At 44.8% G+C, this 22,614-nt stretch overlaps 2 protein-coding genes across 3 annotated transcripts; one reads left to right on the top strand and one right to left on the bottom strand.

Annotated features, from left to right (window-relative positions):
* Positions 1–10: 10 nt before the first annotated feature.
* LOC135904689 (gastrula zinc finger protein XlCGF57.1-like) lies at positions 11–9,587 on the bottom strand. Its single transcript, XM_065435610.1, has 3 exons — positions 9,272–9,587; positions 8,068–8,277; positions 11–2,899 (listed from the first exon to the last, which is right to left on the bottom strand). The coding sequence occupies exons 1-3, from the start codon at positions 9,297–9,299 to the stop codon at positions 1,908–1,910; spliced, it is 1,230 nt and encodes a 409-aa protein (XP_065291682.1). The 5' UTR covers positions 9,300–9,587; the 3' UTR covers positions 11–1,907.
* Positions 9,588–9,719: 132 nt separating this feature from the next.
* LOC135904690 (coiled-coil domain-containing protein 86-like) lies at positions 9,720–20,308 on the top strand. 2 transcript variants are annotated; one of them, XM_065435612.1, is made up of 4 exons: positions 9,720–9,940; positions 12,863–12,992; positions 18,972–19,046; positions 20,156–20,308. In XM_065435612.1, the coding sequence occupies exons 1-4, from the start codon at positions 9,849–9,851 to the stop codon at positions 20,261–20,263; spliced, it is 405 nt and encodes a 134-aa protein (XP_065291684.1). In that variant the 5' UTR covers positions 9,720–9,848; the 3' UTR covers positions 20,264–20,308. The 2 variants fall into 2 exon arrangements, with proteins under 2 accessions (XP_065291684.1, XP_065291685.1); XM_065435613.1 differs by lacking the exon at positions 9,720–9,940 and adding an exon at positions 10,077–10,141.
* Positions 20,309–22,614: the final 2,306 nt, after the last annotated feature.

The raw sequence follows: 22,614 nt of genomic DNA, 5'->3' as shown, positions 1-22,614 counted from the left end.
AGACAACGAATGCACATTAAACACAAGCATTTATTTGGTACTCTGATAAAACAGACATTGGCAAGCAAACTCAATAAAGAATCAATTGCTCTAAACAAGTACCTACCTGTGAAAAAAAAGGTGCAAATAGAATAAGATGAAGAGTCTCCACGATGAACCACATATATTAGAACCTAGACGCAACACATACATAAATGAGCCTAACAGAAAAAGTATCAAAAAACAATGCTGGAAACATTTGAAGAAGTATAGTTTAGAGTAAGAATAATTACAACAATAAGAGTAATTTTTGAGATCCAATAAAAGAGTGCCACAGAGAAATAGAATCAAATCAAATATTGGAACACTTTTAAATAATGAACAGTCAACAATTTAATGAAATTCTAACATAACAAAGCAAATTGCTAATTTTACTAGCTTCATTATATCAAGGTCTAACTGTATCTTGAATTTTTTCTGAACAATAACTTGGCTTTGTGTGGTTCAAGCTTCATAATTTCTTTCGCTTTTTATTTTATGACATGCTAGAACAGATCTAGAGCGAATATGGTGACTCAAAAAAGAATGTTCCAGGGCCCCTAAAAGAGCACTAGCGCTGCCTGATGCAGCAGAACAACACACTACACATCTGGAGGTTCAAAATACAGACTAGTTCAAGATGGCTATTGACCTACTCTACAGTATCATAATGTTGTGTTTTCTTAAGTCTGCACAAGCAATCAGCTTGCACATAAGACATGCAACGGCTGGTGCAATGGTGTGGCCAGTCACCTGTATGAATGCACAGCTGTTTCTTCATGCTACAGCTGAACCTCGCAATAACGAGATCGGGAGGGAACGCTAAAGAATGCGCTTTTGCGAGAATTTCGTTGTTGTGAAATGTGACAGCACAGATAGGTAATGCGTCGCAGAAAAAAATTTACTTTCGAAATTTCATTAGCCTACACTGGCAAGCTCGCTTGTGGATATAGGACCGCATTGCCGACAGTACAAAGTGCGCCGCATGCGTCGATCAGCAGAGGCAGCACTGCCGTAGAGCAGTGTTCTCGGTCTATTGCTTTGTGAGATATGATTACTTTTTCGAGATTTTGCAGAACTCGGCACCAGATGCAGAGCAACAGTATTCCACGCATGGAGCAGCATTTATCCAGCACACGCTGTCACACATGTAGGCAGCGACGCTTTCGGTGCTGAGCATGAAAGTGATTGTATTTCTTATACCCGACAAAAGCTGATCAACATTATGGCCCCATAGCGCAAACTTGCATCTGCCGCCGAATCCTCAAGCGATGCCTGCCAAGTGGCACCAAAACCAGCATTCTTGAAGCAAGGAATGCGTACTCCCGGACAATCGCTCAATCACGACCCGATGGGTGGCACTCCACGCTGCGACCGCCATCTCAAGCGCCATAAACAATTTCATGTCAGTGGGACGTGAATTTGCTCATTTTTGGTGCAATTTCCTGGCTAAGCAGCGCACTAGGTGTGCAAAAACCGTCGTCAAATATCGGTATCAACATGCGTGCCACTTCAAATGGGCATCAATGAACAATATGGCGGTGATAACGTGTTTCCGGCGCGATCGCTTCCGGCGCTTGGTTGTTTTGTAAACAAAAATGGCGGCACCCACGCAAGCGTAATGTGGTGATATTTTACGCAATTCTAGAGCAAGAAAATGGCATTTGAGCACATTTTGGAGCCTACTAGCCTTGCCCGAGTAGGTAATATCCGGGGTTGCGTTCCGGCAAATTTCGCTGAGGCGGGACTGTAGTACAGCAACATTTCACTGCCGAGAGGTATGAAATGCACTGAATCCTATGGGCGTTCGCCAGGGCTACGAAAATATTTCGTTGCCATGGGATTTTGTTATTGTGGGTTTCAAATGCATACTTAATGAGAAACTTGACCTACTCTACAGTATCACGGTGTTGTGTTCTCTTATGTCTGCTCAAGTGATCAGACCGCGCATAGGACTTGGAGCAGACGGCGCAACGGTGTGGTCGGTCACCTGTATGAATTTTCATGTGTTGATTCATGGCACTCTTCTGCGAGAACCTCTGATTGCATGAATGGCACTGATATGGCTTCTCGCCTGTATGGGTGCGCAGGTGTACTACCATCAAGGACTTACTCGTGAAGCTTTTAGGGCATGAAGGACATTGAAATGGCTTCTCGCCTGTGTGGGTGCGCAGGTGGTCCTGAAGCTTGGACTTTCGTACGAATCGCTGAAGGCATGAAGGGCACTGATATGGCTTCTCACCTGTATGGGTTTGCAGGTGTAGCGCCATCAAGGACTTACTCGTGAAGCTTTTAGGGCATGAAGTGCATTGAAATGGCTTCTCGCCTGTGTGAGTGCGCAGGTGGTCCTGAAGCTTGGACTTTCGTGAGAATCTCTGAAGGCATGAAGGGCACTGATATGGCTTCTCGCCTGTATGGGTGCGCAGGTGTAGCTTCACAGCGGACTTGTGTGAGAAGCTCTGAGGGCATGAAGGGCATCGAAATGGCTTCTCGCCTGTGTGGGTGCGCAGGTGTTCCTCAAGCTTCGACTTACTCAAGAAGCCTTGAGGGCATAAAGGGCACTGAAATGGCTTCTCACCTGTGTGAGTGTGCAGGTGGTCTTTCAGGTAGGTCTTACGCGAGAAGCACTTAGAGCACACATGGCATACAAATGGACGCTCGCCAGTATGGATGAACAGGTGCCTGTTTAGGGTGCTCCTTCTTGAGAAGCTCTGGAGGCACACATGGCATTTAAACAGGCTCTCGCCAGTATGGACCCTGGCGTGCTCTTTCAGACAGAACAGTTTATCAGCCTTATAATCACAAAGATGGCATTGATGGAGGCATCCCTGCTGAGAGTAGTCACTGCTGACACTTGATGGAGAAATAGAAGGCCTGGATACTGCACAAATAAAACAAAAGTAGAATTTATTATGAAATGCAAAAAAAGAACACAGAGCTTAAAGTAAATAAGCTTTCTTTTCTTTTTTTGATTTGATAGCTCTTGAGGGTGTTTGTAGGCATGAAAGAACAAAGGCCACCTAGTCTTTTTTGATTTACTAAATATTTCTGTACTTGAATGCTTTATGACCCTGTTTATGAAGTACACCCATATATTCACCAAAGGTTCTTTTTTCAAAGAGGTAAAATAGCACAAAGCGAGAGAATGTGGAGTGCAAACATATTCACAGATTTCAACCACCCCTATAAAACCCAGTCAAAAAGCTTCAACCCAGCTTGCTCTCTGATCCTCAAGGAGTACTCGAGGTTTGGTGGCCATATTTGGCACTTTCAAAACTTATGATTCGCTGGCATGAGAAACTTATCTATGAGACTTCAGCAATGGGTTTATTCTTGTTGATCGCATGCCAAACTTTGGCAACATTTTCATAGCTTGAGACAGTAAAGAAGTAGCAAGGACATATAGCATTTTTCCTCGTATAACTTCTTAACACATAACAGCCTGCACCCCTTTTAGAACAGCCCAGAAAGAAAAAAAGATTGGCACATATAATCCGTAGGAATAATGCTCAAATGCTTACAAAGAGTCTCCATTCGGAGATAAATGACTCATCCATGCCATATCTTTTGCCAGCAACTCCAATCCCCCCTTTTCAGTGATGCTGCTGGGCTGCTGAGTGCAGCTCACCGTGATTTAAGTTATACTTTGCTGGCACCGTGTGATCTATTCACTAACTGCTAAATGCATAATGGCAATTCGTAAGTAGCAAGAGAATGAGAAAACGTGAAGGTGGCCGGAAGAGAGCTTTAATATGCAGGATCAAAAGGAGGTTGGGGTTCCCTAAGAGATAACGAAACTTTGAATAATACAGAACCTTGCCCTGATGTGTAGCTTCATGACAGCATGAGCTGCACTGCCTTGAAGCCACATTTCAAACTAAAATTTGTGCAATCTGCATCCCGACTTCACTGTTGAATTTGATTGCAATAGCAATTCTATGCACACTTCAAGCGAATTTCTGCCGCCGCTGTATCTTAGCCATGATGTTCCGTATAAAGTATAAACATGATAACGTTGTCGCCACACGCCGTACGCAGTGGTGGTCCAGCCAGTTTAGGATTTGGAGCAGAAATGTCGTTCTGGAGCAGTTCAGGAGCAGCCGCAGCAGCATTTTGGAGCAGTTTCGGAGAAGAAAAATTTGTCTTTCTTGGAACACTTGAAAAAGTACAGCAGTAATCTGTAGCCATTTGGCAAAGCTTGTTATTACTGTGCAATCAGTAAATGCTGCTCAAGAGTGAAGCAAGACACAAAGCCAACAGCACCCAACTTGGCTTGCATTCCCATAGATGGTATAAGATGTGTGGTATGTTGCAAACATTTTTTATTTGGGTAGGCAAAGCACTTAATTTTGTAAACAAATAATATTTTGTAGGCTAACAAAAACAAAAATGTGCACCTGGGCACAAGACAGACATAAAATTACAAATGAGCTAGAACCATTTGCACTGTCAGGCAGAAGAGAAAAAGTGATGGCAAATGTCTGATGTGCATTGCAAATATAAGATGGAAAAATAAAGATGGCGGCACCGCCTGAAGCGACTGCCGTCCGCCTCGAACCTGTGATACTGAGGCTTGTATTTGGTTTAAATTTGTGTCCAGAATCTTAGACAGCAAAGTATTTGCGATTAGTGGGCACCGTTTCCGAAAGCCATACTCAGATTCTCAGCGTGTAGGTTTAGAGTGGCTGTATTGGCTGAACATGGCCTAGAGGATGTTGCGGCAGCCCGGGCGGATCTCAGTGGCCATAAGTTACAATTGTTTGCTTGTTTCTACTCACTCTAGATGGCACCATCGGTGTAACAAAGACTTGTCATACGTGTTTCTCACTCTGAATGAAGATGGAGATCGAAAGAAAACGACGGTTGGCCACAATGGCTGTTGTTTTGTCCGAATTGGATGATGACGAGTACTTGTTCCATCGAAGGAGGTCTTGTTGGCAAAAGGACTATATCGCCAACAAGCATTTCGGTATGCAAAATCACTTGTGCAGAGAGCTGTTGGTCAGTTACATTGAAGAACACCAGAGGCTGCTTCGAGTGACAAGAGAGCTGGGCCGCTATCTCATACACGTTCGAAAAGCCGACATTCGATTTCACCTCGCGCAATTGTCCAGGCTGTGCCAATATCGTGACCTAGGCCAATCTAGTCCAATCGCATGAGGCGAAATCGAATGTTTGCTTTTCGAACGTGTATAATATAGCGGCCCAGTTTCTTCAGTTGCTGTAGCGTGTAGGATTTCGCGTACGAAGGCAGGACACAGGGGCAGAGTTCTGACTGGTGTGGTTTAAACCTGTTGCCAGCTTTGCGGGTCAATGTTGCCAGACTGCCTGTCAAATTTGATGGGAAAGAACACCGTCAAATGTAGAGAAAGCAACGACGCCATTTTCGAAGCGCACAGAGTTACCAGATCACATGTGCGCAGGCTCCCAGCTCCCGACAGTAGCGGAAAGCTGCTGCATAACCCGCGCGCTTTCGAATCATTTGCTTCTTGTGGGCCCTGTTCTCCCACGGTACGAAACGCTTTCTTTCGCTGCACACGCTGTGGCTGGTTCGCGCAGGATGAGGCTTTCGCTGGATCTGAAACTGAAACGCGTCGCATAACACTTGGGGTGCGATATATCGCTGCGCGCTCTCGCTACGTCAGAAAAGGGTTGCATCGCCTTTCTTTGCACAAGTATAGTCTCCTGGGGATTATGCTGCTCGCAATAAAGACTTTCTTAAACGGAGACGCGTCGCATAACACTTGGGGCGCGATATATCGCTGCGCGCTCTCGCTACGTTAGAAAAGGGTTGCATCGCCTTTCTTTGCACAAGTATAGTCTCCTGGGGATTACGCTGCTCGCAATAAAGACTTTTTATGCGAAGCATATTATGAGAGCTCAACCCAGCTCCTCAGGCGCGGCGGTGTCGCCTTCAATACCACGTGACACCGTGACATCACGACAGAGGAGAAACGGGGCTCCAACTCGCGGCGTCGCGGCGGTATATAAGCAGCTGCGCTTGTTTCTAGGTGGCTTTGGCTCAACTCTTGCAAGATGGGCTGGGTGGGAATCGAACCAGGGTCTCCGGAGTGTGAGACGGAGACGCTACCACTGAGCCACGAGTACGATGCTTCAAAGCGATACAAAAGCGCCTCTAGTGAATGCGGTGTTGCCTTAGAAACGAGCTGTTTCTAAGGCTCAGGCGTGCGTCGCTTGCTCAGGCGCACATTTCGTTGCCGCATCGAACGCTGCGTTGCTCGACGCTCACCGCGTCCAATGCGGGGCGCGTAGTCGCTGCGCCATAGCCCATTGTCTTACACGCCTTGGCGGGTCGACGGGAACGCTGTCGCGTTCCACTCTTGAAGGCGAAGCAGAGTAACGCATGAGTTGTTTCTTCGTCTAGCTGAACCAAATATAGCCAAGCAACAGCAGTTCACCAGGCTAAACAGTGGTTCAACAACTAAAATAAAGGCTAGTATGCTTCGCATCCTGGGCTTAGCCTTAGCTAAGCCACTGAAACCGACATGCGTCCCATTACTCTCGGTGCACGATATATTGCTGTGCGCTCTCGCTACAACGTTAGAAAAACATTGCATCGCCTTTCTTTGCACAAGTATAGTCTCCTGGGGATTACGCTGCTCGCAATAAAGACTTTTCTGAAACGGAGACGCATCGCATAACAATTGGGGCGCGATATATCGCTGCGCGCTCTCGCTACAACGTTAGAAAAGGGTTGCATCGCCTTTCTTTGCACAACTATAGTCTCCTGGGAATTATGCTGCTCGCAATACACTGTTCGGAAACGGAGACGCATCGCATAACACTTCGGGCACTTTAATTCGCTGCGCGCGATCGCGGCAATGGAGCAAATTAAGTGTTTGCTGTGCCTTTACCTGCATAAAGAATTTTTCTGAAACGCAACGCAAAACCCCCGGGTTTTTTTTTCTGGCTACGCGCGCAGTTCCCGCCGCAAGTGCGTCGCGCCGGCACGGATCTATCGCTACGTACCTGCAAGTTATTTTTACCTGCATTTTTCTGCTTCTTGTCTGTCACCACGCAAGGGCTGCAGCCCATACGCTTTTAGAACTTTCAGTCGTCACAGCTGCGTAATGTTTTTAAATATTCTGTGAATCCGGTTGAATGCTGCAGTGAATGCAAGTATTGCAGCTCGAGGTATTTCTCGGTTGGAGAGGGTCACGGCCGCAGCAGCGCGAGGTTTCTCAGCCCTGCCGATGCACCATTGGAGTGGCTCTGAAAAGAGCCATTTGTGAAGAGAAAAACATTCAGACGAAGGAGGATTTGTGACAGCAAGGCCATCCAAGCAGCTGCGCACGAGGTTGTCTTAGAAGGGGTAGTGGCAGGCAATTGCCTCCATCAGCCGAAGGAAGCAGTGTGTGATCCCTGGTCACCCGTTCACCGACATCCACCAGGCCCAGGCAAGGTGCGAGCGCAACAGAGCCGGCGAGGTTTTGTTACTGTTTCGAACGAATCGGCGCTTCGCCTTCTGCCACTAGCTCTCTATGCGTTGCATGTTTGCCCCTGTTACAGGGTCAACAAAGTTTACGCTGTGATTTATGGTGTGCCAGTCAAGGTTCAATGGCGCTCCATTAGCATCCGCAAGAGTGGGTATACATTGATACGCAGCCCATTCGTCGCTGTGAACTGTGGTACCTGGGAGGACATTTTTGGCGATTAGGGGGCCGAGAGTAGCAGCGTCCCTCTTGTCAACTTCGAAGAGCCTCAGCCCTTTTGTCTGAACGCAGAGCATTCCAAAAATCCATGGACCCCGGTCCGCTACATCGCCGTAGTTGTTACGGCGCCTGGGAGGAACGTTGTCTCCAGCGAGGAGGCGACCTCGGTTCGATTTGCGTCTGCCTTTCATTATCTAAGTTATCCAAGTATCTGTAAACATACCCCAAATTTCAATTGGCCAATCCCCAAATTTCAAGTCCTCAGCAGCAGAATGTTACACACTTGGGCAAGTTGTACCAAGCTAGGCACACTTGGCCATATAACACAAACTCACAGAAGCAAGCAAAAGTAAAAGAAGTGCCGATCACTGCCCACCTGACGTGGAGCTCGACTGATTCACAGTCTCTGTAGTCTGCACGCTCCTCGACTCGCTCCCTGCTTTGAAGGAGCACCCGACAGACTTGTCTGTCAGAGGCAAACTGCACTGTATGCCAACCTCGACCTGACTGATGACCTTGGAAGGAGTATGGCAGGCCACTTTGGCAACAGTGATGCATTCACCAAGGCTCATTGCATTTGTGAGGCCTGCAGAAAATAATTGTAATGATTGCAGTGCTGTCACAGCATCAATAACAAGGGGTAAGTACAATTGAATAAATGCAGGGGAATTTCATAATGCATAGCCAAAAATAATCCTTTCCGTTCAGTAATCTTAAAGCACGACAATGAACAATCCACATTGACTACTCGAAAGCATGGCAACCTTTTTCTGTGCAAGGTGTACAGAAACAGGTGTACCCAACGGTGTACAGGTGTACCCAACTTGGGTCACTGAGCATCTAACACTGTGTATGTGCTGCAGAGGGAACTTCTGCAGAACACAAATCATCGACCCATGACTTGTGTCTAACTGACAGGCACCAAAAGACAAAATCTATGGTGTTGCAAGTGCTAAACTTAGTTTTCTAGTTTGAAAAATGAACATATTGCGAACGAAGGATAAGCGGCGGCAAGAAAGGAAGAAATGGTCAATAGTTTCTGATTCATTACAAAAAGAACAGGGGTTAGTTATGGATAGATCAGATCTATGAAGGTAAAAATTTAGGCGTGGAACTCGACAGCGGTAACTTGCTAACGTCACCTCGCATTCGCGTGAAAGGCGTTTGCTCGTGTCCCACTCAAATTTTAGATGTAATGAATCATCTATGCACATGATCTTCAACAAGTCATTTGGCGCGTGGGAGGTGCCGTGCCACTTTTTTTCACATAACAACTTAAGACATGGCAACACACGGCTTGCTGTTGCACATTTCTAACAGTGGCAATCTATTGTTTCAACGGAAGCGCATAATAACCGCAGCATTTCTAACAGTGACAATCTATTGTTTCAACGGAAGCGCATAATAACCGCAGCAGTGCCCATCGAAGGCACGTACAGATTATCCCGCGATGTCTGCGAGACCGCGGCAACTGTTTCATTGCTAGCTGGCACTCTTGAGATCACTTGGAAATGCGGTTGCCCCTACAGGTGTCAATAAGCGTACAAATAATCGTACAAAACCTCTAGCAGGACTCTCACCTTTGCTCCACATACGATGCGGTAGCATGGTAGCAGCGGCAGCTAGGCAACAAATGTCAAGCAATGGCCCATCACAATGTCCCGCAATTATGGCTACGATTGCCACGAGCGGCCGTGCAAAGGCAGAACAGCATTGGATTAGGCAGAGAACAATGAGGTCTAAAGTATTTTTGTGATGGCTTTTTCAGAATTAATCGGTGACACCATAACAGCCATACTTTGGGTGACTGTAGCCCACTCCTACGGTGGAGGAATGGATGGGTGCCGTCAGCTGGTGCTGTAGAATAAACAACCATGTTCTGTAGCCACAGAAGCCAAACGGGCCAAACGTGTTCTAAAAGTCCCCGTATATTTCTTGCTTCTTCTTAGAGCAGAAAATCTAGGGACTTAGGTGTTCTGTGGAAAAGGCATTGTATGTGGCCACTCTAAAGGCCCTATTTGTGGCCGAATAGCCGAGTCAAGTCAAACTGTAGCCGAGGCAAGTCAAGAGAGTTGTGTTTACAAACCGCTGTCTAGCACGTGCTGTAGTTTCGGCAAATCTTCGTTGGACTGCAAAGGATAGCAACGCTCGATCATTATGACCCGCTCCAAAAAGAAGAAGGACGACGTGGAGGAAATTCCAAGAGGTGTCCCAAAGTCTGGCCGAGTGTGGAAAAGTGAGAAAAAAAGGTATGGCAGGCGTTCAGCGTGCAAACTCGTCCATTAAGTGCAGCGAAAAATATTGGTAAAACAGGCATTGCTTCTTATATTTTTGTATAGATAGGTGCACCTGCAATACCTGAGAGCGCGTGAGCACATCAGGAGCACTGTTAGAAATGTGATAAAACCATTTGTCTGTGCACGCTGCATGTGCTTCGTTTGTTTTCACGGGTGAGTGAAAACAACGTGCATCTGCTTGACAAACTTGCTGCCGACAGCAGTGATTAAATTTTTATCTTACAAAATGCAATATTGCAAAATCGTGTTCTGCTTGCGCATCGCTTTCGCCACCATTCAAGGTGTTGTTGAACTTATTGGGTGCTACCGTACAGAGATCGAAGCTAGGGCGCTTTTTCCATCGCGGCGATGGATGAGATTTTTTACAAGCACTGCTCCGGTAGGGTACAGGTAACCGGCAAACGGTGGCCTCAGGAGGGCGCCTGATATTATAATAACACTGTGTCTAAAGGTACGTCGGGCGCAGCGGCGTATCCAGAAATTTCGTTCGAGGGGTGCTCACGTTGGAGCTCTGCCTGCTCCTTACAGAATTTGTCGAGGGATAAAAACAGGAATAATAACTGCATTGCCATTGCCAAAGATGCTACAAACGAATTCGCTACGCACCATCAAGACAAGTAAAATATGTATTTTTTCGTAAAATAATATATTCGTATGTCCCAAAAAATTGTGCCATTACCTGATATCAACGCTTCCACGTTTTTTATCTATTTAATAAGTAAAGAAAATATTACACGATTTTAGAACTATATCGTTTAGAAACCAGCAAAGCAGTGCATGCCGCTGATATGATAAATGTAAAGGCCGTGAAATGAACGAGTTGAGGAAAAATATTTTAATGAAACTTTGTCATTCAAGAACCTTGGTCACATTTTTGTACATATGCAACGGCCAGGGAAAAATCTCAGTGACGCTGTCCTTCGTTGCAATGTATTGCGCAGGAGTAGCTGTCACCGGTCGTGTATTTTAATTGCACAGAAATTACAGTTGCAACAGTGATCACGTATAAAAAGCTGGAGTTCTGCAAAATTAATATTAGAAATGCGAAGATACAATGGAATACACAAATGCGAAGATAAAGAGCAAGAAACTGTAAGTGGAAACAAAGTTCACTGCATGTATCCACAAAACCTCGACAAGACATCTAAATGTACGTATGTCTCCAATAAACCTACGTATCTAAGCAAAAGCCACTGTATACAGGGTGTCTCAGCTAACTTTAGCCAGAGTTTAAAAATAGGCTGATGCACTCTAAGACGACACAACCAAATGGATGTTGCTCACTTTTGTATGTAGTGTGTCATGCTATCTTTTTATTTGGCTTAATTAGATTTTTAGTCAAGATTAATTAACCAACTCTTGAAGTAACAAAGCTAGGAAAAAAGTTCCAGTTAGAAAGTTGCAGAGCAGTTTGCAAAATGTGCTCCAAGTTGCAGAGTTGACTGTCAGGCTCACTGCACACGAGGACTTAAGGTACCATTCCTATGTCATGAGGAGGGGGCGAATCATGTTTGATAAAACTCTGGAGAATCATCTGCTCCACTCCAAGTGCTTGCTAAGCAAGCTGAAGATACTTGAGGAGCCTGGAATGCTCCTTTTTTTTTTTTTTCAGATGAAAAGAACTTTGACCAAGACCAAAAAGTTAACCGCCGTAACGACAGGTGACTTTGCTCAAGCGCTGATGAGGTTCCCACAGTGATGCACATAAAGCTTCCATCTTCTATGATGGTGTTAGCTGTCGTCAGCAACAAGGGTGACGTCGTGTCACCACACTTTTTTGCGGAAGGACTCTGTGCTAATGCTACCATGTACGTGAAGGGTCTTGCCACTGTTGTGAAGCCTTGGATAGAGACTGTTTCGAAAGGAAGGCTTTATGTCTTTCAGCAAGATTCGGCTCCCGCCCACACTGCCTGCATCACCCAGAAGTGGCTGACAACTTCTACAACCATGTCACTCCCAACTTGTGACCTCCTAGTTCTCCATGTTTAAATCCACTCGACTACTATGCCTGGGGCATCGTTGAGAGAGAGGCCAACAAACAGCCACATAATACAAAAGGCTCGCTGAAGGCCGCCCCATTGCTGACTCAATGGCCAACATCGCTAAGGACCACCTGATCTGTGCGTGCAGCCGTTTCCAAAGCCAAATTGAATTGGTTGCTGCGCATGGCAGATTAATTGAGTCATTGTGGAAAGAAACCATAAGAGAAGTATTTCCCAAAGTTTGGCAAAAATATGTATATTTTTGCTGGATATATTCTCTGCCTGAAGCCATCATTGCGTTCTCAAGTACCTTGTGCACCCGGTACTAGGATTTCAACATTATTTTATATTAATGGCGAAAACAACAGCTCATTATTTGAAAAGTTTTCAATATTCAAGTCCTTTCTGGCGCTCTTTGATTTGGTCTCTAAAATCAATATATTTGTATGCCCCTAATTATTTTCGTTGCAGCCTACTTATGTTCAGTTCCTGTCTTACATGAACTTTTTAGTGCACTGAAGTGACCATTCAAATATTCCACATGTAACGGCTGTTATGGCAGGTCTCATCCAGACAGGACATTGCCTACAGTGTTCTTGTTCTGTCTGGATAGAATGCAATGTCATTCTGTACTCTTCCGTAAAGACTAAACTGACTTGCGGTTTGCACCTGCAGCTACCCACAGCCAACACCAGCAACAGCATTGGTGTTCTGTCGGCAAATTTTAGCAGTGGTTACCATTCTGTTTGGATGGAGCATAGTTACATCATTGTTTGAACTATTGTGTTTCATTCATTGAATTAGCACAACCTTGCCTCTTCTTCCCTTGCTGTTAGTGCTTGTACTCAGTTAAACATGCTTTTTCATTTTGTCTGTTCTGGAACATTCTCAGGTTCTCAAGCATGGTGAAGGACAGGCCTCTGAAGACATCGTGGAAGTTCAAAATGGAACAGCGTGCAGAAAGAAAGGCATTACTGGCACTTGACCGTGAACTTAAGGAAGAGAAGAAGAGAAAAATTGAGGTAAAACTGAGCTTTTTGTAAAGTTTCGGCACTTACTCTGCCTTCTTGTGACAATCTCTCATGCACCCGATTTTCAGCTCCTGAAATAATACTGTGCCTGTTATTCTATATAAGCACACAATTAGAGTGAGTAAAAACGATATTGAAATAAATAGAGTAAGGCACGATAGCTGGGCCCCTGTTCCAGGGCTCCACTGGCATGAGTGGAGAGGAGAGAAAGAAGGCATCTGCTCTCCACAAGTAGGAGTGCAAGCAAATATGAACCTTCATAATTCCCACAAGCTAAGTCAACAACATAATCAGGAGCCTTGTTCTGCCTTCTTTGTGGATTTTGAATCTGCACTGTGCACCATTTGCATGCACAGCAATGCTCATTTTTTATCTTTCTTTAGCCATTGATATTTCGAAGCTTACTAAAATGACCAATTTGAAAATAACTTTATTGAGTCTTTAGTATTGTGCTTCATAGCCTAAACTTCCAGAACCATTGTAGCCGTCATCATTGCTCCATTAAGAATTACATAGTCAAATGAAACTAGGCAAACAAACTTGAAAAGACATTAAAGGAACTGAAAACTGGCTAGAATGTGTTGTGAGGTGCTGATGGAAATTAAATGACCATGATTTATAGTAATCAAACGCAGTGCGCTCTTCATGATTTAAGTAGGAATTATAAATTAGTAAAGAAAGTCTCAAAAACCAGTAAGTGGCGAGATGTGGTAGTGAAATCTTGGTACCTTGAATGTATTGTACGAGATTACTGTACATCAGTTGACTGTTATTAAGTACAGCATAATTATTGCTTAAAATTGCAGTTGGTATGCTGTTAGACACTTGCACATTATCCTATGCTTCAGAAATCAAAAACGCACACGTGGCTATGGCAACACGCTGAACTCCATGTCTTGTGTAAAAGTGTTGTTTCATTTTTGATCCAGTTGGTCTCATTTTGACTGGTTAAATACCAAAGCAGTTGGACAGGAAACCACAAAAACACGTAGCTATTATCGCAGGAATCATTTAACATTTCAGAATACATGAATTGCAGGAACACTGACTTGATAAACAAAATCATATATTGTTACAACACGGCCACATTTGTCGTCTGCCTCCCACTAATGCTGGTGTATAATCGCTATTGCACTCACCTATCACAGTTTTCAGCATGCTTCCAGTGAATGACTACATACTCACTGCAGATAGAAAAATTATGCTAAAAAAGGTTCCATGGATTTTTCCGCATTAGCACATTATATCGTGAAAAGCCAACAAAGAAAGACTTTTGTCTGTGTTTGTTGTCTTTTCATGAGATGATTAAATAAATATAGGGCCCCTCGGTTAACCCCCTTCCTCCGCGTTCACTCATGATTAGACACTCTGACCTGTCAGCTTTCCATCGCATTAAAAAAGATGGGTACCATGAAAATTGGTTCTCAGTCCCTTTAATCCCCAGGGACCCTGAAACAATTTTGACAGCCATACATCACTATTTTGCATGAACATTAATGGCCAGCTTTAAATGCCCCTGAAGAACAATGTAACTTATAAACAAAAATTTAAAAAAATCTCAGGTTTCTATTGATAACAGTGAAGCCTCTCAACATTTTTTCTTCCACCTCTGCCCTTTCTACATAAATCGGGTGACTTGGATGAGCAATCTCATTGTTTAACTCCCATGAAGCGATCCCCCCCCGCCTCCTTCCTCCAGAACCACCAGTGCTCCTAATCCGATTTTAAAGTGGTTTCTTTTACTCTTCCTTCGACTTTTGCACTGCTGCTGCTGCTGTCACCGTCTTGCAAGGCATGTCAGGAAGTGTTTCAGAGCATGCATATACACAACAGGGGTGTGGAAGAGTGGAATGGGGACGCAAGAAACTGCCCAATAATGCCCAATACCCTTGCGTTTAATAAGTTTTCTCGCTCTCTCCTTTCCAACTTCCAGCGTGCGTCACTCGAACCCTCGTGTTTAGTCGATGCGGCTCCTCTTTCCACTCACAGCATGATTCCTAGGTGCAGCGTCCGATGCGGGACGCCTCTGACGTGATCACTGCGCCGTAGCGCGTCTGGTGGGAAAGCATCCCCTGCAATGTGTGCCGTGCTGCTGGCGAGAAGTCGTGCGTCTGCGTGGTGATCCCAAGCAAGATAGATGACGATTCCATCGAGGCATCAGCCCCATGATCGCATCCACCTTCATGGCGCCTCGCGGCCCGGCTGTCCGTGCCGATCACGACATTTGGCTTGCGTAGATCGTTTTTCCCTCCGAGACAACGAGTTCTTTGGTTCGGTCCGCTTGCTAAGGTGCACGTTTCGTCTTTGTGTGACTCAAGATCATGCTGAGCGAATGAGTGGGCAGTGCGAACAGGGTGCAATAGCACTATCACGTTCCACTCTTGAATGCGAAGCTTTAGTGTCCTCCAAGTTTTTTTTTATGCGAACACCCCCTGGCACACTTAGGCCTCCGTGCCCCAAACCCTTGGGCCGCCCTGCTTCCAGCTTTGATCCCCCCGCTACCGCTTGGGTGCCCTGGAGATCCTGCGCCACCTGCTTTAATATAACCTCAGGTGATCTCCTGAGGCCTCCGTTTCCCGGTTACATGTGCCCTCCTGGAGCAGTGGTTGTAAAAAATGCAATCTATCGTCGCGACTAACAAAGTGACCCGCAACTTATACAACACCAGTCAGAACCTTGCCCCTTCAGAGACAGTGATCACCAAATGGGGCGTCCGTGCCCACTGCCTCACCGCGCGGGCAGTCAGCAGCGGAGCGTAAACAAACTCGACCTTCCTCCGCCATGCCGGCATGCCTAAGGACAAACGCTTGCTACATGTGCAAAGCAACTTCTCCACCGTGGTGCCTAGACAGAGTCACATACTCAAGGAGCAAAGGGCCCCAGATTTTCTTACTCGCGCCTCTGCAGAAACATTGAGCGCCGTCAAAAGCTCCACGCCCCGCTGTACCTACTAGCAATTGTAAAAACGCGGCCCCAACAGCACTTGTATAAGATTATCAACCTTTCTGTAACCGCATTGCTGCATCGGGCTCATCCCGCGGTCAGCCAAATGGTGCTCTGGGTGCTGTTTAGGTCCAACACAGCTCAAAAGGAATTGTCAGGCAAGGTGTTGAAATGCAGAATTCTGTTCCCGTAGCGCGGGGGCATCAGTAGTCCAGATGCCACCGAACAAAGGTGGTTATGCACTGCCGCCAGTACTGGGAGGGGCCATATGGCAGTCCTTGACCAATGGCCCTTTTCAATAAGTGGCCATTTCCTTTGCAGACGTTGTGCTGCAGCACATCGAAGAAACTTGAGCTGTGTACGCAGTCAACGCATAAAGTATAACTCAAAACAGACCTCGTCCTGGAAGGAATCTGGCATTCACATACGCGCCCTACCCAAGCTATGGCTTCTTGTAAAATAAACCAAGGCCAAACATAACAGTACCTTTCAATTGGGATAGCCGATGTCAACATGGCTAGAGTTCTCATAAAATTGAACGAAGATCGCCGATTAACAATCTGCTGAATTTGTGAACGCCTGGACATGTTGCATGAGATGTGGAGGGGCATGTGCCAGGATCAACTCCTCCAAAGATGTACATCTCAACTATGGAACATACAGAAATGATATTGTGACGACCAATGAAAAAAAAAAATCAGCAGAAACCATTGGGATTCAAGTCAAGCAATGAGTTCATGGTGTAAAAGTCGTCAGATGTCCAGTTGTGTGTGATACGAATGTGTGTGCGACAATACGACAGTGACAACGATGGAATGACTACGACATGATGGCAATGGAATGAAGGCAGAGTGACAACGATGGTGTGATGACGTTGAAATGACAACAATGGAGACGACTTAAACAGCAGTATGGTGAAGGTGGCACGACGATTAAATAATGACGGCAGCATGATGAAGATGATGGTGTGATGATGATGGCGTGACAACAGCGGAAGCCTGCATGGGACATATGGGCACACAGGACGAGGCTTCGAGCCCAGACCAAGCTCTGCTTGGCACAGCGCTGGCTTTGAAACTGAGGAGACAGCATGGGAACATTTGGAGACGGCCAAACGTATGTCAGTCCTATTCACCTGCGCTAACATGAAAGGGTTCACAAAAGTTATCAAAATAAATTTTGCTAGCTTTTGTTTTCGTTTTTCCCGCTATTAACATCACATTGACCATGAATACACAAACTTTGGGATTTTCCTGGCAAACCAGGGATTTTCGAAGTGTAAGTTGAGGGATATATGTTGTCGGCATTGCCACAAGGTTGTTGGCGTCGCTAATTTCGCTTCCACATGCAGCTTTATGTTTTACACTGTTATGTTCCGTGCAGGAAATTTTACCCTATTCTGGGAATTTTCAGTCACAATTTCAGACGAAAGGGAAAAAGGGAATTTTTGCGATATCGCATGCATTTTAATATTAGTGAAGTACATATTAGAATTATGCCTTTGAGCAAGCCATCACTTTGACAACTCACAGCACACCATTTTCAGTGCACAGGCCCAACTTGGAGTTGGTTAGCTTCATGTTCTAATAGCCTTTGTTGTTGAAAAGCTAGTGTGCTGTTGGGTACAAACTGGGAACTGCAGTTTGCTGCGTCAGTACGTATTCGATAAGGTGACCTACTCAGAATCACAAAAAAGCTGTGAGCCACCAGTGCTAATCGATGCCAAAGCTCTGATTATGTTGAAAATATGTTGGGAACTGGCATTAGAGAGTTCCCCATTAGAAATTGAGTTCTCAACATATTGCTGTCCGCCTGAGACGTTAAATAAGTTGTTCGAAACATTACTTTATCTACAGTTGCCAAAACAGCATCTTATATATATATATATATATATATATATATATATATATATAGTGTGTGTGTGTGTGTGTGTGTGTGTGTGTGTGTGTGTGTGTCAAAAAAAATTTAATTATGGGGTTTAATGTGCCAAAACCACTGTCTGATTATGAGGCACACCGTAGTGCATTTCGCCCCCATCGAAATGCAGCCGCCATGGCCGGGATATTTTTCAACTATGGGAAATTGACAGAGATATTTTTAGAGTAATGCAGGGAAAATTGTCGCAAACAGGGAACGCATAGGAATGGGAATTCTGCAAGGTATAGAACATCACTGGTTTCGCATTGGGAAGCTGGTGATGGCCACTCAGGTACAATTTCCTACAGAATCCGAGGTTCACAGTGTAATCAGGTTCTTGTACACCAAGAAGCTGGTGTCTGCAGAGGTACACTGACAATTGTGCGAAGTGTACAGACTGGACATTGTGAGCAACAGTTGTCTATATATATATATATTTATCTTATTATATATATTTATATGTATATATATATATATATATATATATATATATATATATATATATATATATCTTAATTAGAACTTACTTTGTGGGTTCCCCTTGTATGCCTTCATTACATTGCTGCTTGAAAGTAGACACGGGAGGCAACACATTGGTATAGTAACCTTAAATAGTGCATACAGTGCTGTACTAATTGATTTGTAGCAGAATGTGGCCGCTTCTGCATTTGTGGCAGTATGTACGTGTGTGTGTGTGTACAGGGCATTGCCATAAGAAACAAAGCTAATATTAGAAGCATGGAGACTGCAGTCTTTTTTGCAACTTGTGGTGCAAGAAAACTCTGGAAAGTAGGGATGCATCAAGTGAAATGTAATAGTGTGTTTATTTTCTTTTCAGCGAGCCTTATGTGGCATATTTTCTTCTACTTGCTTTTGCTTTGTGCACACTCCAGCTTTTTTAAATTTATATTTCCCCTCTGCAGATAAAGTATTTCAATTCATCCCTCTCCTAGTTACAGTTACTATCAGCCTCATCATACCAGCGCAGCCTTTGACTGCCAGATTGTTGGTGCTGTGGGAAAGGCTACTTTCTCGCAATGTGTACGTGCGTGTAAAATGTGTGTGTGCATATTTAATTTTTTAATTGGCCGAGCCTTATACCAATTTCAGGAGAAGAAGAAAAGGAGGGAAGAAAACCTGAGGCGACGTGAGGAGAATGCCAAAAAGGCAGAAGTAGTGCAAGTGGTGAGTTTTTTGCATCTCTTACCTTCTTCTGTAATGAAATTTGACCTTGCAGGCAAGGCACAAGTGACACTGCAATTGCAGCACAAGTTGTGTCTGCATTTTAATGTCTAGTATAGCATGTACAGTGTGCATTAAAATGCTCACAGTGTAGCTTTTTAGTCTCTTAGATGCCGTTTAATTTTAGGCTGCTTATTAAAAAACAAATTTGGCATTTACGTGCCAGAAGCACAATTTGATTATGAGGCATGTCATCATGGGGGACTCCAAATGAATTTTTAACCATCCGGGGTTCTTTAACGTGCACTTAATGCACATGTGCATTAGGTGCACAAATGTGCAGCCACATTTGCACGTTAAATGTGCAAATGCGGCTGCCACAGTCCAGATTTGATCCTGCAGCCTCATGCTTCGCAACAAAATGCCACAGCCACTAAGCCCTCACAGGGGTAGCTTGCTTATTATTACATATCTAATGCTATATATAATTGTACAGAATTCACATTAGAAAATTGGCCATTGTACTTAGTGCTTGTTCATATATAAAAGGCGACTGTTTGAATGCCATTTCGAAACACTTAGAATGGCAGCAGTAGGCAGAAACACTTGCACCACAATGGCGGTGTCATATCTGCAGATTCAGTTCCACTACTTACAGGCGGTGGAGCCAGTGCATATTGTTACATGGCAGGATTTCATGACCCAGCAAATGAACATAGCATGACATACTCTCTGATGCACATTGTTCCGCCTGAAAAAAAAAATACTTATGCGCTTGAGAGAGACAGAGAGACATATACAGTCAAATGCTTTTGTAATGAAGTGCTTGGGGCCTCCGAAATCATTCGTTATGTAAAGGTCGCACACTGCACATGTCACTGTAGGACCGGGCCAGAATTATTCCTTCGTTATACAGGACATTTTGTTGTAGAGGTGCTCAACTGTATTGCGATAGAAAAGCCGAGAGGTCAGCCTAAATGCACTTGATGCTCATCTAGAAAAGCACTGTAGTTCGGACTGAGTGAGTCCATGCAAGATGTATGACCCCTGTTTCTTTTATAGTATAAGTGACCACGTCATCATCAGCTTCTTCCCTTCTTTTCGTACCTCAGATCAAGAACACTGCCAAAATCAAGCGGATGTCCAAAAAGCAGCTCCGGCATGTCAAGAAGGCAGACACTACAGTTGTTTCTAAGAAATCCAGGAATGCTGACCAGTAAAGGTGTGATGTACAGAATAACTAAAGATTAAAGTATACTCACTAATCTTTGGTCTCTTTCCTGCTTTTTCTGCTCTATTTGCATAAGACAATGCAGAACTGGCATTAACAGAGCATATGGTTATTAGCTGCTTCTCCAGGCGTGTTCAGCTACCGTTCCCTTATGCCCAGTGTGAACACTTTACATAAAGCCATGGTGAGAGCACGAGTGATAACTGCCCTGCAGTATTAATGAAGTGCCAAACAGCTTTCCACTGTTTGTGATTATCGGAAGGTTCAGTGAAATCTCAGTGGGAAAGCCACGCAATTCCTAAATTTTCTTGGCAACTATGAAAATATGTACGTATGCATCATAGTACTTTCAAAATACCCCACAGGGGCGTCTGCGTCGGCAGACATTTGATTGAGGTATGGGGTAATTGATTTTCTACAGGAAATATATCGAGAAAGTAATGTTGAAATAACATGGGAAGGAATTAAGAGTACGACAACTGTCGAGGCACACAAAGGATTAAGGCAGGGTTGTCCACTATCACCGCTGCTGTTCATGCTTTATATGATAAGTATGGAAAGAAGGCTACAAGGAAGCAATCTAGGGTATAATCTGCCGTACAGATTAGGCAGAAAGGTTGTTGAGCAACAACTACCGGGTTTCATGTATGCGGACGATATTGTACTGCTAGCAGATAGCCAGGAAGATTTGCAATCTCTGGTTAATTACTGTGGAGACGAAGGAGACAGTCCGAGTTCCAGTTTTAGTGCAGCTAAGTCCAGTGGGATGTTTTTCAACGATACAACTTATCAGGAGCTTACAATACAAGGCTATGAAATACACCAAGTGGCCGAATACAAATATCTCGGGGTATGGATAAACAAAGGGCAGATGTACACGGAAAAGCATGAACAGTCTCTCATAGCAAAAGGGCGAAGAGATGCGGGGTAATAAAACATAGGGCATTGTGGGAGTACAACAGGTATGAGGTACTGAGAGGTATTTGAAAAGGAGTAATGGTGCCGGGGTTTACTTTCGGGAATGCAGTTGTGTGCTTAAGGGCAGAAGTTCAGTCGAGACTAGAAGTAAATCGGAGAGTTGTTGGAAGATTAGCACTAGTGCCCACGGTGCGCACTAGGTGCCCTCAAGTGCTTCCGGCTGCCATGTTCCTGGCTAGCGTTTCTAGTGGTTCCGAATTTGACATAGAGAGTCTGAATGCCAAGAGTGGTTTATTAGCGCCAATTGCAGCTCACACCTCTGGTTCCTTAACCGATGACTTTGCGAAAAATGATTGCACCCGACCTCACCTCTGCACAGGCGACGGACATACGTCTCCTGCTCGAATTGTACTGTGACATCTTTGAATTTGGCGACAGGCCTTCAGGCCAGACATCTCTTGTTCACTACCATACAAACACTGGAGACACCAATCCTATTCGTCGGCATACCTGTCGTGTATTGCATGCTGAACATAGAGTCATCCAATCAGAAGTGGACAAAATGCTTCGCAAAGGGGTCTTCGAACCATCAGCCAGCCCTTGTGCTTCGCCTGTCGTCCTTGTGAAACAGAAAGATGGTACCTGGTGTTATTGCATCGATTATCGCCGCTTAAACAAGATCATGCAAAAAGACGTCTACCCACTACCTCGCATCGATGATGCCTTGGACTGCTTGCATGGAGCTAAATACTTCTCGTCCATCGATCTTCAATCCGACTACTGGCAGATTTCAGTTGATGAAATGGACCGCAACAAGACAGCCTTCATCATGCCGGATGGTTTATATCAGTTCAAAGTCATGGCCTTTGGCCTATGCAATGCTCCTACGACACTTGAACATATGATGGACTCTCTTCTGCGAGGCTACAAATGGACCACTTGTCTTTGTTACCTAGACGACATTATTGTTTTTTCTCCCACGTTCGGCAGCCACCTTACCCAACTTGCTGCCAATCTTGTGGTCTTCCAAAAAGCCTGCTTCCAACTGAACTCCATGAAATGTCAATTCGGGCGCCGTCAGATTACCGTGTTGGGACACCTCATTGATGCATCTGGTGTACAACCAGATGCGGAAAAAGTTTGTGTCGTTCACAGTTTACCTGTGCCACGTTCTGCTTCTGATGTGCGCTGCTTTGTCGACCTGTGTTCGTGCTTTCGCCATTTCGTCAAAAACTTCACCGATGTTGCTCGGCCTGTGTTCTTCTAAAGAAGAACATGCCATTCTCATGGGGCCCGGAGCAGGCTCACGTGTTCGCCACCCTCATTGGGTTTCTGACCACACATCCCCGTAACAATATGATAAATCATCGATTGTTACACTTTCTTGAAGCAAACAAATTGCTTGGCCCGATCAGTGTGGTT

Source organism: Dermacentor albipictus, chromosome 2 (genome assembly GCF_038994185.2).
Source record: "Dermacentor albipictus isolate Rhodes 1998 colony chromosome 2, USDA_Dalb.pri_finalv2, whole genome shotgun sequence".
NCBI classification, from domain to species: domain Eukaryota; kingdom Metazoa; phylum Arthropoda; class Arachnida; order Ixodida; family Ixodidae; genus Dermacentor; species Dermacentor albipictus.
This window is presented reverse-complemented; position numbering and strand designations above follow the sequence as displayed.